This window comes from Callorhinus ursinus, unplaced genomic scaffold, assembly GCF_003265705.2.
Source record: "Callorhinus ursinus isolate GAN/ISIS: 27379988/994484 unplaced genomic scaffold, GSC_fseal_2.0 scaffold10, whole genome shotgun sequence".
Taxonomy (NCBI): Eukaryota; Metazoa; Chordata; class Mammalia; order Carnivora; family Otariidae; genus Callorhinus; species Callorhinus ursinus.
Genome location: NW_027397072.1, coordinates 75,260,684 through 75,276,065, shown reverse-complemented (window position 1 = coordinate 75,276,065; position 15,382 = coordinate 75,260,684). Strand labels below are relative to the sequence as shown.

Below are 15,382 nucleotides of genomic sequence, written 5' to 3'. Positions count from 1 at the left end.
TCTATGTGTGAGGTGTTAAGTTGGTTTTTTTTTCCCCCTGGTGTTGTAAGTGCCAGAATGTCAGCCTGTTTATAATTTCCCATTTGTAAATGTGAAACATTAAGCTACTCTCACTGCAATGCTGATATTATTTCCAAAAGAAATGCTTTGGTAATGGTCTCTCTTCATATTCACAGGGATGGGTAAGCTGCTTAGAAACTTAGAAAGCACAGTGATATTTATAATATGCATGTTGTGCACATAGCAGTGAAGCTCACGCTCTGGGAGCTCTTTATTTCCTGTCGGTTTGGTGTTTCTCTGTCAGTTATTATGTGGGTGCTGCTTCTAGGGACAGGCAGGCAGACCATGCCGCATTTTTTTTTTTTACAGTGTCACAGAGGAGAAAAAAAAAAAACACCTCTCTTTAGACACTACCTCCAAGATGAAACCTGAAATACTCAGTGGCAGAAATAGGTGCCGCACATAAATAGATCACACTCTCTCACATCACCCTTTGGTTATTGTCAGTCAATGAGATCTGGATTAGGCCATAGGAATATGAAGCAAGAGTTGGACTTCAAATATTAGGTACATGGATTAAATTCCTTATTGAAGCATTTCCAGCAAGGGTGGCATTGTCTGATTCCCTGAATAGCTAACCAGTGGTCCTGCTTGATCCCATTTACATGAAAACAAGCCCTATTCACAAATCTATTCCAAACCCACATTGTGGTTCAAGTAAAATGCACATGATTACAACGAGCGCAGGTGATATGTTTATGTTTTTAAATCATTCACATATTCATGTATTTACATTCAAACATTCATAAGCCCATGGGCTATGGGGGAAATAACTTATTTCCCAGAAGAGACAGGCTCCTTAGTTCACATCTACATTTAGGAACTCCACCAGATTATAAAATAAAGAGGAAAGCTCTGAAAGCTACTCATTATTTCACCATTCAGCATTTTTGACAATGAAATATAGTTTCATGGTTCAACAGTTCCTAAATAACTTGTAAAATGTCAACTTTGAAATAAACAGAAGGAAAAAATCGAGGTACAGCCACACCTGTGAAAGGATGCTGTTGACAAACATCAAAATATTAGAATATTTAACCACAGGTGTAGAAAAAAAACCCTGCCTATTAAGTTCCTTGGTTGACTTATTTAACATCAAATTTCATATAAGAGTTCCTTTCTGCTGGAATGCAGTCCAGCCTGGTCCTTGCTGAGTTTAGAATAGCAAGTGATTGTTAATTTTCAGCCTACCTTTCCAGACTCCTGTTCAATCACAATAATCTAAAAGTCTGGAAGTAAGATTTTTTTTTTTTATCCAAGGAATGCTTTCAGTGAGTGTTTGATGGCTTTCCAGTTTATTGTAGCTCTGCAAAAATAAACATGATTCTGTACATTTGGATTCTCTAAAGGCTTGGAAAGCAAGTCTGAAATGCCACCCGTAGCCTGACACATTGAGCTATAGAATGTCGGCGCGTGCAGTCTGAGACTTTGCAGAGAAATGGGGGAAGGTTACACCACTTCACTGGCTCTCTTAGCATTTTTGCACTATGTACCGTGGATTGTTTCTATTTTCTATTATTCTGTAAAGTTTGGTTTTTAAGGTATTCTTCTGGAAGAATTTTTTTTTTCCTCAAAACAGTCTCCAGAATTTCTTCATTTTCTTCTAGATGCTGTGATCATGGATAGTTCTAGGTCACAACCTTTACACCTGAAAAACTCTTTAACACAAAGGCAGCCAGCCCTTTCACCCCATACCTAAAACTCAGTCCCAAAGAAGATAAGCAACTGCCAAAGATCTGGCACCCTAAGTGGTAGCCCCAAGGGAGACCAGACCTCCATCGGTCCCAGCTCCACAGCAATTAGCTGGTAAATACTGATAGAGGCCATTCTTCTGCTGAAAGTTAAATCTAAAACAGTGAATTTAACTTAGCACATTTCACCTTCAAGAGGACATAGAGGCCTCCTTCCTGTGGATACTGGCCGAGAAATGCCTTTTTGTTGCCTACACTAATTAATTTCCCAATGAGTGGAGTGGTAGATGCTCTGTGCTCTGCATAACACTGACTGATTCTAAGGGAGGTGGTGAGAATGGCCCAGCACCTTCCTTTGTCATGAAATCTGTGATTCAGATCCATGGAACAAAGCAAAAGTTGATGCCACAAGGGCATTATATAGAGTGCTGTGTGTGTATGTTTTAATAGCCAAACTAGACTGACTGTCATCGATGTATTTTGATCAGTAATGGAAGGGAGAGTTGAAATGGTATCTCCATTCCAATCAGTGACGCACTCAGCCTTTTTTAAAATAGATCCACTTAAGCTACTGTTATTCTCTGAGCCCATTAGGACTTATTTAAGGAGTGAATTTTCAGGAGATTATGTATCACTCCCACTAAAGCACATTGCAGTTGCTCATACAACATATCCTACAAAGCATTATAAATTCTGCATCAGAGCTAAGTAGAAAGGTCAGCTTGCTTGGAATAAAGACTTATTAGAGAACTATAAGAATTACTTTTGGGAAATTTGATTTGGAAGGATGAAGTACTGTGCTAGAACTTGCAGTGCGTAAATGAATAGAGACCAGAAGCTCTTTGAGATGGGAACTTTCTTTTTTTCCTAGCTTGTCTCCAATGCCTAAAACAGCCAATAGCATGTAGTAGGTGTTCCACAAATACTTGTCAGCTAGTATATATTATTGATTTGATGCCCACCACAGCCACGTAAGTGGGCCTTTCTTGACCGGGAAACTGAGGCCTTGTGTGAAGGCCACACATAGCAGAGAGGTCACATAGCAGAAAGGTCAGAGTCAGAGAGCTGTTACACCCTGCCTGCAGTGTGACTCCACACAGCAGCCCTCCTACTGACAGCTCATAGTCCCCCTTAGCTCAGAGGAGGATGAGGCAGGGCCCTAGAATAAGGGGTACTTATTCGTGCTATGTGAAGAGCAGGGAGACCAAGTCAGAGGGGCCCACAGCAAACTGCAGCATTAGAAATGGGAGCAGGGGGGCTCCACCTAGCCCGTCATGGGATGGCTGATGCACAAGGCTGCTCAGTGCTCTGGCCCACGAGTCCCAGATAAGGGAAATCTGCCCCAAGCTTCCAAGATGAGGCCTGGTGAGGACAGGCTCAGATGGACCCAACCAGAGGGGTGACAGAGCAATAACAGAAAATCTCAGAAGACCAGAGAAGAATAATGAAAAATCACAGCGAACTGGAAAAAAATCAACATAAAGGTCAAGGGAGAAAAACCCAGAGTTGCCATGGTCTCTGTGATACCTAGCCCAAATCTGGTCTTTGTTCTTGGAACTATTTACTCCTGGGTCACTGGTTGAGTCTGACCTCAGTGCTGCTCCTGGTCACTAAAAACCATCACCACCTGAGATCTGTTCCGTGGTTTGGGCATCATAGGGCTGATGTTTGTTTCTGGAGGGTGACCTCACAATACCCTCAGTGGGCTCATGGCCCAGGTCTACAGAAACTGGGCTGTAATGACGGGAAGTATTTCATCTCAACCAGATGAGTCCCCCAGATAGCAGCTTAGATATTGTCCCTTTAACATTAATACGTGGCCCAGTCATGTGTGAATCCTGGCCAATTGCATGTTGATGACTTGGCTTTGGTTGGACAACAGTGACCACAATCTTTTTTTCTTCCAGTGAGACACTTGAATGGAAGGAAACAATTTCTCCCCTTTTGGTGTTGAGTAAACATGTGTAATTAGCCTTGTACTTACCTCCATTAATATCATTAGACTTGGAAACCCAGTTTAATCTGGATTCTGCTCTCTTCTCAATGTCAGCCTGTTTCTGGACCAGTACAGAGCCAGCCTTGTTGATGCAATAAAGAGATTACTCCAGCCCAGAGTAAGTATGTTTCTATTTTCTCCTGAACACTGGCTTCAGAATAATTAGTCTGTGCACAAAGATGGAGAGAGTAATGGAATGGCAGGATTAATGTCATGTAATACTTTAATACTTATTATGTCCAACTTCAATTGGGTCTTCTGATCTATCAGATTCTTTCCTAATCATAACTAGGAAACTTCTTACCCTTGGCCTTCCGATAAGGAACACAGTGGGTAGTAAAATAAATGAAACCGCTTCAAAGATAGTGTGAGATTATTTTTATCAAAGAATTTCTTGAGTCTTTTCCTTTGATAACAATATCTTCACATTAAAGTAGAAGTATGATATGGAAAGTTTTCTGTTGACTTCTGTCATTTTAAATCCCTTCAATGGTAACCTTTGTCATTGGGTATTTATTTATTGCAAAAGAATATATTTTTTTTCTTTTTCTTTCTGTTTATATCAAAGAAAAAGGACTTCAGATGAATCTGTATATTAAAAGTTCTTTGCTTTAAAAGGAAGCCATTATTTACATATTATAAACATTAGGTTACAATGAAGCCAAGCATGGCATAAAATATTGTGCACATTTTTACATTTATATATCCATTTATGCCTGTGAGTAAATTACAGAGTTTGTAGCCACTCTTATTTTGTTGGGCTGTTACACTAAGCTAGGAGGTCCTGCAGCCTAACTGGAGAGTTAATACACATCTATTTAAAGTAAGAAAACGAGTTTAAAGCTCATGCATTTAAAAAAAAAAATCTTATAAGTATGTAAGACTCTTGCTGTGCCATAGGAATTTAAAATAGGTTAACAATGTTAATGCAGTCTAAGACAGGAACTCATATTTATCTGAGAAAGGACTACAGTGTGTCTGTGTGTGTGTGTAAAGTATTTTCTGAAGTTTTGTTTCGGAAGTCTTTTTCAGAAGGTTTGCTCTAGTCTTCTGACCTCAATGAGACTTACAGACTAATACCTTTCAATCTATCTTTTATATCTTTTCCACATTGAAGGTTCCCAGAGCAATTTGATAATCGTCCTTTGCCTTACACTGTTGCTTTTTATTTTGTTATCTCTGTATAGCTCAGAAACTTTAAATAGGCCTCTCAGAGGAGTAACCATAGCTTGGTAAGTGGTAATCAATTAAATTAAATTGGCCTTCTCAATTCCCCGTGTGAGGTGGGTAGCAGGTCTTGAGGCAAGGAAGGGGCATGCTCCAAGCTATTGATGGCTGCAGTCATGGTTGAGTGAGCAGCCCAAGTTGAGGGTAGAAGAAGGAATTGAGGGACTCTTCATTCCCCCTCTGTTAGCCTTGGGTGATTCTTGTGAGCCTTTGCAAGGTCAGGATTTTCAGAGAGGGCACGGAGATTCTTGGATGTAAAGGCCTCTGTGAAAAATGTATCATACATAAATACAATGCTTTCAAGGACTCCTGGATCTCACGCTGCACAAACAAGTACAAACAGTACTTCACCAACACCCTCCAAAGCCTATTTGTGGCAAATACTCCATTTTGCAGAGATTTGCATGGTTTGCCTAGGATCTAGTCTAAATCATTCGAATGATTTATAATAGAGAACTGTCCAGGCTGTGAACAGTCCTAAATGCAGATTGGACTGGAATCTCTAGCAGCTCTCCTGTATCCTTTATTAAGCCCTGAACCTTGCCTGAAGTATGGCTCCACAAGGCCGCCCTCCTAGCGACAGCTGATACTCACCCTTAGCCTGGAGAAGGATGAGGCAGGGCCCTGGGGTAGGTGGTACTTGCTCATTCTATGTGAGGAGCAGGGAGGCCAAGTCAGAGGGGCCTGGCCGAACTGCAGTATTTGAAGTGGGAATAGGGGCCCTCACTTGGGGCTGATGCACAAGGCTGCCGGGTAATGTAGCTGAAGGTGTCAGAGACCCACCGTAAGAGAAGAACTCCAAGCTGTGAGTGGCACATGGATATCCTGAAATGACTGCTCAGGAATCTCATCCCCATCAGGAGCTCTGGGGAGGCAGGGCACTTGCGCTCCCAGGGCCTTCACCAGGTGGGCCATAGAAGGGTCACGTAGACTTGGCAGTGACCACCAGCAGCTGCATCTCCCGTGCCAGTGGGCCAGAAGTGTTCCCAGAGCTGGGGGTAACCAGAGCAAAAACCGAACCCTTCCTCTTCTAAGCTCTCAGGACTGGCTATTCTGCTTCCAGAGGCTCTCCCTCTGCTGGTGTATGCATTGTGGAAATCACAGTCCAAGACTAAGGTAACATTAAAGGTTTACCCCATTACATTTAGAGCTGCTTTTAACTTTCTCTTGAGCCCAAGACAACTCCTCCATGGTCTGTGGCCCTGGTGCTGTAGGTGCCACAGGAGGCCCACAAAGAAACAACTTGAGGGGCTACATTGGTGGCTCCTGAGTTCTTGGTAATTCAAGGCTCAGTGAGTTCAATGGGCAATACAGCACATTCTCAGGGTACTCCGGAAAAACTGCACTTGAGCCAAATGCTTCAGGTTCACAGGAGGGCCGCAGTGTCTGCAGGTAGTGTGGAGGGTGAAAAGAGTCAGAGATAGCTGCATACAAAACCCAAGTCTGCTCTCTATCAAGGCTCTCTGAGCCTGAGTTTCATTGCGTCGGGGTGAGGGAGGATAAGTCCCCCCCCACCCCCGGGGCTGATGTAAAATAGTTACTGACGTATATGCCTAGCATAGTGCCTGGCACACAAGATGTGTTCCAGAATGAAAACTGCTTCTTCTTTACTGATGCATTAGCCTGTCAGGGTTAATCCACATGAGACACTGGTCCAAAGGGACCTTGGCCTGGCTGACAGGAGGGCCGAATTCCAGTCCCAAATTAGCACTAGTAGGCTTTGGAACTACCTCTCTCACCCTGTTTTCTACTAAGTCTTCCTTATGGAGGGAAGGTATGCTTGGACCCTGGAGTCTGAAAGCTTAAGGTTCAGATCTGGGCTCTGCCACTTACTGGGTTCGTCCCATGAAGCCTCCTCTCCCCATTTGTAAAATGGGGGGCAACAAGCCAATGCATTGGAAAGCTTTAGCACATGACTGGCTCTGAATCTATGTTAGCTCTTGTCACCTTGAAGAAGACCCAGAGAGACTTTTTGACCGTGGTGAGTACAGAATACACGGGGCATCTTCCTTGCAGAAATGCTGCTGGGAGGAAGGGAATTCACCCTTCTCTGGACACAAACTTTGGTGACTTCTGCACACACCGGGGCATGCTGCGTGTCGCCCGCACCCATGTTCTGCATGCCTGCATCAGCTCCCTCATTGGTCCCAGGAAGACTGTCTACCTGGATGGAGATGACACTTTTTACTGCGGACAGAGCGAGTGGAGAGAGATTACTGCTAGAGGGCAAGAATAAGAGGTTTCAGGTGGGGGGGAAGAAACCAAATCTGCCATTTTGGGGTGTGTGGTTCCTTGATGTCTAGCTAAGGCAAATCAGTGGTCTGGTGTCATACAACCCAGTTGCAAGAAAGGTAGATGGGGAGGAGGAGTTTTCCTGCTTTTCCGTTTTTGTCATGGGGTCATGAGTGAGGGCGACAGACCCCAGATAGAGCCTAGTCACCAAGGTGGGCTCCTGGCTTGGCTTAGATCCTTAGCCAGATGGCTTAGATCAAAGTCACTACAGGAAGCCCCAAATTTCAGCAGGAAGTGTTTTCCGCCAGCCCCAAATGGAAACTTTCCTCGACTTGTTGGTTGAGAGTAACTGTGCAACACTTGACTCCTGCCAGACTACTAGAGGGAACTCTCTAGCAAACTCAAAAGGCAAAAAGAAAAGAATAGATACTAACAAGGAATGAAGTCAGCAAAATTTACTTATTCCAAGAAGCAACGTTTCCCCACCCAGCCTTGGTCCCCCCAAACTTTTTCCCTCCCGTGAGTGGTTCTGTGTTACTGATGATTGACAGGTGACCCCCTGCTGTTGTGTTCTTTAAAGAACATCAGCAGTGTCTGATATCAGAGGGCCAGAATGATTTAAAATACAGCCACGGCAACCTGCAAGTTGAACTTTAGCCTGGAAATGACAACCAACAAATGGTATCCACTAATATTCCTCTGAAATGGCTTTTGGTACAGGAAAGGACACCAAGCCAGCCACACAGTGTGTATTTACTCAGAACCACAAAAAGATGGATGGAGATGCAGTGTTGACAGCTCTCCAGCTGGTTGCTGCGAACCAATTGTCAAGCATTCAAAAATATCACCTCGGAATTCATTTAACCTTTAGAAACTGGCCGGAACTAACTGCCACATTCCTGGAGCCCCACCTGTATGCAAGGAGGGCTATAAATGTAAATCATGGGCTCTGGTTTTAGAAGAGCAGGGAGATTTCCTTCTTCTTCTTTTTTTAATCCAACATCTCTGCACACATCTGTACAAACCTCTGTTTTTGCTTATGTCAAGGAAATGCCTTGTGAGTGTGGGCTCAGGGCAGTGAACTGAGATGGTGCTGGAGGGACCCTCTGTTCCTGTCTGCTTGCTGGGCCACAGGCCCAACAAACCCTCCCTTGTTCTTGGTGAGAATCTGTATTCAGCCATACCTGCCTCTCGCGTTTGTAGGAATAGAGAGTCCCCAGATGGTTTTAAGACCCTCAGAGCAGGGCCTAGCTCTAGAAGTTCTTTCCTGAAATCTACCTAGGTGCTTGTTCAGCATGCGTAGTACTGAGTCTCTGCCCCCAAAGAATTTATAATCTGATTGTGGAAATGTAACACACACACACACACACGTGGAATCACAGTGGACAGTGCAAAACGGCTTATAACAGCCCATCCCTGGGTCATAGTGTGGTGGTCATATTTGTTTTGACAATCTTTCTAATTTATACCTTCAATAGAATGGGAGATACTCAAGGGTTTGGACTCTGTCTTGATGCCACAAGCATTTGTTGAGCAACTACTCACTACCTGGCACTGTACTGGGAATGTGAGGTGCGGGTATAAATATGGATCATGACCACTAGGAGAATCTCCATTTAGTAGGGCAGATTAGTGCCTGAGCTACCAGAAATTACAACGCAATGTGATGGGCATACCAGAAAGAGTGACTGACTGCCTGAGGAATGTTTCTCTACATGCAGTGGCATTTGACTTTGGTGTTGAAAAGTAAGAAGGGCATTCTAAGCTTCAGGGAAGGGGACTAGAAGAGGGAAGGAGGGAACGGCGCTCACAGGTACAGAGTATGAAGAAGCATGTTGTGTTTTGGGATCAACAAGAGAAGTTTGCTGTAGCTGGAGTGTGAGAATCTGTGTGGTTTGGGGGTTAGGGTTGGGAGGGGCAGGAGATGAGGTGAAAGACTTAGTTTGGGGTGCCATTTTATGAAAGGCTGAAGATACTATATGAAGAGACTGGTCTTTATTATATGGGTACTAGAGAGCCACTGAAAGTGTTTGAGCAGTGGTATAGTCAGGTGTGGGTTCTAGAAAGATCACACTGGCCAGCATAGAGGCTGCAGTGGTGTAAGAGAGAGCTTGAAAGCAGCAGAGCTCCTCAGGGCACCACCGTGGACCAACTTGTCCATGGAATTTTTCAGTTGGGAGAGAGGAGATCCAAGGGTGGAGAGGAGGGGACTGAGCAGATATTCACTGAGGAGTTCATTCAGCAGACATTTACTGGGTGCTTCTCAGATGCAGAGGCTGTGCTAGGACCTGGGGATAGAGTAAGATACAACGTGATCCTGCCCTGAAGGAGCTCGCCGTCCCGCATGAGAGACAAACGAGCGAGCAGTTACCTGACGGTGTGTTAAGGAGATAGCAGCGGTGTGGGTGAGCCATGGAAGCGGAGGGCGGAAGTGCCTGGCAGGGAGGAGCCACAGCGTGGAGGCCAGGAGTGTCAGCAGAGGCATCCCAGGGACAGGGTGTCTAATCTGGGGTTTGGGTCCGAAGGTACTGAGTTCCACTGTAGACAGAATAAGTTAAAAGTACTTGCAGAACGTCCCCTCGGAGAAACCTAGGAGGCACCTGAGAACATGGGTGGGCCCTGGACTATGGTGGGTTCTGTAGATATATACTTGGGAGTGTTGATGTATCATTGAGAGCTGAAGCCATGGACTTTGGTACAATTGCCTAGAATTGTACAGAACAGGGAGAAAAAGTAGGCAGAGCCCTGGGGACCACTGACAATCAAGGGGGCAGGTGGAGAAGCCATGGAAGGGGGTTGAGAGAGACATAGGGGAGGAAGCAGGCAAAGGCGGCATCTCAGAAACCAGGTAAAGAAAGAATAAACATAAGCTTAAACATGTAATTGGCATTTAATAGTTGGTTGCCTGGAAATGAAACAGAAATAAAGGCATTTCACTGGCATAGCATATTCCTTTTAAAAGAAATCTGAAGCATACTTATTTTTTCCAGAAGTACACACCCTTTAATATATGAGTATAGATTAGTCTAGGAAAATAACAACAACTGAGCTCATGATGTAAACAATATCACTGCTGTTTAGTGGAACTACTCCTCTCTCCTCTCCAGGGATAAATGAATTCTCTCAAATTTCTGCCCATCAGTCAAAATTTTACGTTCAATTGAGTGTTCATTCTGAGTTTAAGATGATTCTATGACTTCAAATGCCTAGAAAGTTGGGCTTTGGTAAATTGAAAATAATTTTTCTAAAGTGATGGGCTAATCTGAAATCTATATATTTTTTTCTTGTTTTGATTTTTGCAGCCTAGATTGTAGGGCATATTTCTCTGATTGTACCAGTGTCCTGCTCCACTGGGGACAAGGGGAATTCTAAAGCCATTCCTTATGGGGTAGCTGCTGGCACTTAGTGGCTGTTTATTGAATGAATGGACGATGTACTATTGTCCCTCCTAAATATTGATTCACATCTCAAAGGTGTCTGTATTCAATGAAATGAAAAAGAAAGCATTTTAAAACCCATAACTGAGTAATTAGAAATTAAAACTACTGCTCATTCTCTCTCCTTGTTGTGGGTACAGTATTGTGCACAGAATGCTGCCCTCCGAAATCCCGTCAGAGCTACCGACTCTGTAAAAGCTTCTTGCAGAAAATCTTTGCTAAAGAATAAGCAATAGAATGTGGCCTTTGAATTCCCAAAGACTTGCATTTCTCAAATTATTGCAACATCTGGATTTAGTTTATTCTCTCAATAAGTATTGATTGAGAGTCAATTATATGCTAGGCACTGAGAAAATGCAGTGAATAAAACATTAGACGATCCTGTTGTCATGGAGCGTACACTCCAGCTGGAGGAGACCAGCGATCACAAACAAGGATATAAGGTGTGTTAGTGGCGATGAGCGCCCAGAACAAAGGTAAAGGGAGGAGGGGAGTGGAGAGCAATGGGGAAGCAGCTGCTATTCTAGAGGGTGGTTAGGGAAGGACAGGTAAGCTAGAAGAAGACCTAGAGAAGGAGAGATGTCTGGGTGGAGGGGGCTGCCATATGCTTAGCTGGGTCCCCCTACAGCTCACCCTACCAACAAGGGGTTAGGGGTGTGGGGAGCATGGACTCATAAATGTAAACACCAGCCCAGCCAAGAGCCCTATAGCCCTGTAAACATTATGATACATAGCTTAGATAATAGCTACTAAAAATCAACTCTTCAATTGTAACTGTAAGAATTTTTTGCAGGTGACTTTAAAATAAAACAACTTCCATTATTCAAAAACCTAGAATGGCAACCAGCTCTTAGAAATGACTAAAATGACCTACTAGTATTACCTCCTTTTTTTTTTTAACGAAGACTTTTGCTCCCCTGCCGAGACCATGTATTATATATAGTTTCACATCAAAATGAATTTTTGCTGCTAAGTTTGAAAAACACCTGAAAATAGCAATTAATATTGGAAAAGCTGACAGAACCTTAAGTGTAGTGGTATGATTGGTGCTGCTATAATTATGTGCCTGAGTGGTGTGTACATGTCTGTGTAAACACAGTATGAAAACACACGTGATGTCCAGGACACTGTATCAGTGTATTTTCTTGCAGGTAAATGAGGGGAAGAGGGAGAGGGAGAGAGACCTGATAAAATCTTTCCAGCGCTGTTAAGTGGTGGAGATGTTTCTAGTCTTACATCTACATAACCTTGCTTTTCAAATTATTTTCACATTCATCACCTCATTTGATCCTCATGACTTGATGGAGTTGCGGGGGGCAGACTTTGTTCTTCCCATTTCATGAGTGAGAAACCTTGATGGGTCAGCTGGGGTGACTGAGGAGATTGGATTATGTCATCCCCAAGGTCCCTTCTAGCTCAACAGTTCCATGGCTTTTTTTTTCTTTCTAATTTTCCTGAGGTGACAGCTGTGTAATGGTGGAGACTTTTTAAGCCCAGAACCCTTTCTGCCACATATCCTCATATTCTTCAAAGCCTTCGCTGCATGTTTAATCATCTGTAAAATGTAATGTCTGCTTCACAAGGTCGTTGAGAAAATGGTTGATGGGATGAAAGGGAAGGTTCATGAAGCACCTCGCACAGTGGTAGCTATTATTATTATTATTACCATCACTATTACTAATAAGGACGCAATGAGATGAGGTGGAAAGAGCATCAGCATCGGAGGCAGGTATGTTTCCAGTCATTTGCCGGTTGTGTCATCTTGGTCAACTATTCAACCGTTCAGAGCATCCTGTAAAATGGAGCTGATCATACCTACATTGTTGGGTGGTGGGAAGAGTCAATGAGACAAATAGAGTTCCTATCCCAGAGCCTGACATGCACTGGATGCTCAATAAATAGTTGGCAGTAATATATGAGAAACCACCTTTCATAAGAAACTGGGATATATTTTCATGATTCCCTCAAAACCTGAAGTGGCATTTCATAGAAGTGAAGTATAACCTTGAGGTTAACAGAAGCATACAGTCATCTTTTAAACAATAAGAAAAGAAGATTCTGAAGTTCAGCTGTTCTGTGCACATATCAGAGGGCGAGGGAAAGTCCATGTGCATCCAGGAGTTAGCAAATGGACATCGCGGAGTTTCATGTCCAGTGGTCTTCTGAAATCCAGTGTATAGCTTATTCAAGACCATCCATTCTCCCCACTACAACAATCTCATGAGGTTGTGCAGTTTATTTAGAAAAGCCTGCTTACCCTCATTATACCACTTTCTTTGAAAAGCAGTCATTTGAGTACTGTGAGGAGCTGCTTTGCTCTAATGATGACTATTATGAAGGATTCAATGAAGTTGGAAACCAAGATCCTGGAGCCTTGTCTCTGACAGCATGGTCACAGAAAAGGCTGGTGGCAGGGCTGAAACATGAAAGTTCTCTAACAGAGATTGCTGTTACTTGTCTCTATATGGAAGATTTCTTGGTATTGAATTTCCAGGGTACAGTAAACTAACATCTATAAGCATCCATTGCCACATGCTCTGGAGCTGTGTTGGGGACACATTGGCAACAGCTAAGGAGTCTCCAGGTGGGTGGCACTGCCGTGGACCAGTTGCTCTAAAAGCAGTTGATGGTTTGAACCATTGGACCCAAGAGAGGTGTGCATTGTACAGAATACCAACTTCGAGCCATGTTTTGTTTGTTACATGCATGATTGGAAAAGGATAAAACATAGCAACATTTGAATAGGAAATATACATATTTTGTCTTACTTGATGTGTATCTATCCTTGAAATTATTCTTACTGTGAATGTCCATCCTGTGTGGACATCTCAAGAACAATTGTGTTTCCTACCTGAGAGCAGTACATTAAATGCTTTACCTAGTGTTTGTTATGTTTGGTTGCCTTTCAGTTTTAAAATGTGTGAATTTCCTTTTTAATATTCTAGGGGAAAGCAATGGTATTTGCCCCACGCCGAGGGAATACTTTAAACCAGTTTTGCAATCTAGCTGAAAAAGCTGATTTCTCTATCCAAAGACATGAAAATTATGATGAACACATTTCAAACTTCCACTCCAAGGTTAGTTTTCTGCTTGTGTTAGATAACACTTTAATCCGCATTGCATTTTGAAGAGATCATGGTCTTTTTGGCAGGTAACCTAAATATTTGATTAAAGTACTCCTTAGGTGTGCTGCTTCTGAACAGCTATTTGTATCTGATTATTTTGTGTGGTAAAGCCATCTTTTATCTTCGCATGTCTAGCAGGATTTTACAGAAACCATTCCTGTTTACTCCTTTCTCTGAAACAAACTAATCTTTTCATTCATAATAGACTAATTTGTAGGATGCAGGGGAGGTGGCATAGAATGAATGATAAACAAGCATTTATATTTTAATGAAAAAACCTTCGGCTTTTAAGTAGGTTAAATGCTCAGCTGCACTGAAATAAATAGAAGGTGAATGTCTAATTGTATCATGTTGGACTGTAAATCTTTATCTCTGCTTGCTTTATGGCTGGGTCAGTTGGCAGTTTGAGACTGTTAAATCTCATACAGAATTTCACAGTTGTGGGGTTATATGTCAGATCAAGGAGCTACAAGATTTAGGTCAAAAGCACTTATCTGAGAGTGATTTCTAAGCTTGCTTACATAAAGCAATGTTATCAGCCTTTTTATTATTTATAGGCATAGAGCAATATAGGACACTGAGAAGCAAGTGTTCCACTGAAAACTTTTTAGGAATCTCACCTTTGCTAAAACATATCACACTTAGTAGTATAACATATATTACTTCTGTAATTTTGTGCCTTACAGAAATCTCCCTTCTCTGAGCTAGTCTGACCTGGGCAAAAGACTTTGAACTTGTCATGATTTTACAAGTTGCGAATGCAGAAAAGTAAAGGCCTGACCTTAATTTTCTCCTGGGAAAATGGGAATAGCATTCTTTGTTACCCAGGACTATGATCTAATATAGAAGTATATTGACATTTGAAAAATTATATGCAAAGTGGATCTGATCTTCAGGCAAGAGAAGATCCTCACTTTGTGGAGATGGTTTCACTCTTCTGGGGTCTCTAAGGTTTCATTTAGCTTCCCCCTTCCCCCCCCCCGCCCCCCGCCCCGGGGCAGTGCTGGGGGGGGGGGCAAAGATGCCTTGTGAACTGAAAGGGTTAAATCACCTCCTCTGGATGGTGGGATTGCCCTTTGCTTAGGATCAGAAAATAAAAAGAGAATGGCGTGTTACTCAAATCTTGCCTGCCACTCTAGAGTAAGGCTTTCCCTTTTGCAGCCCCTCCCCAGAATAAAAGGAAAGGCTCTGAGGGCTTTACCTGGCAGGGGAAGGGTCTCAACCGGCCTGTGGGCTCCTCTCCCCAAAGGGGCAAAAACAGGCTAATGTCCTGGGTCAGGCTAGAGCTACAGGGATCAGGTGATGGCTGCTTCAATGCCATGCCTTTCACCTTCCCCCTGGAACAACAAATGCTTTCAGTTTCTCAATCACAGATCAGGAGAGCAAAGGCAAGAGTTTCTCCACCAGCAGTGATGTTCAGCGTTGTGCCTGATACCCTCCATCTCCTCCCTGCAAGACTGGAGGTGTATGGGGACATTGGAGTCCTTAGTGGCCACCTCTCCTTTGTCTAGAACTTAAGATTGTCAGTGGCTGGGGGACAGCAACTTCCTCTTTTTATTTCCAAGGCAGTACACTACCCTGCTAAGCATAGCATGTTCCATAAATCACTAGACA

The 15,382-nt window shown here is 43.1% G+C and overlaps 1 protein-coding gene across 5 annotated transcripts in view; it reads left to right on the top strand.

The window, feature by feature from the left end:
* Positions 1-15,382, top strand: part of CAMKMT (calmodulin-lysine N-methyltransferase) — a 379,199-nt gene that overhangs the window by 359,301 nt on the left and 4,516 nt on the right. For 3 of the 5 annotated variants that reach the window (XM_073897772.1, XM_025868910.2, XM_025868912.2), the window contains 2 exons: positions 3,802-3,865; positions 13,589-13,720. In XM_073897772.1, coding sequence (XP_073753873.1) covers positions 3,802-3,865; positions 13,589-13,720 — 196 coding nt within the window. The remainder of the gene's footprint in view (positions 1-3,801; positions 3,866-13,588; positions 13,721-15,382) is intronic. The other 2 variants (XM_073897773.1, XM_025868911.2) reach the window with 1 other exon arrangement.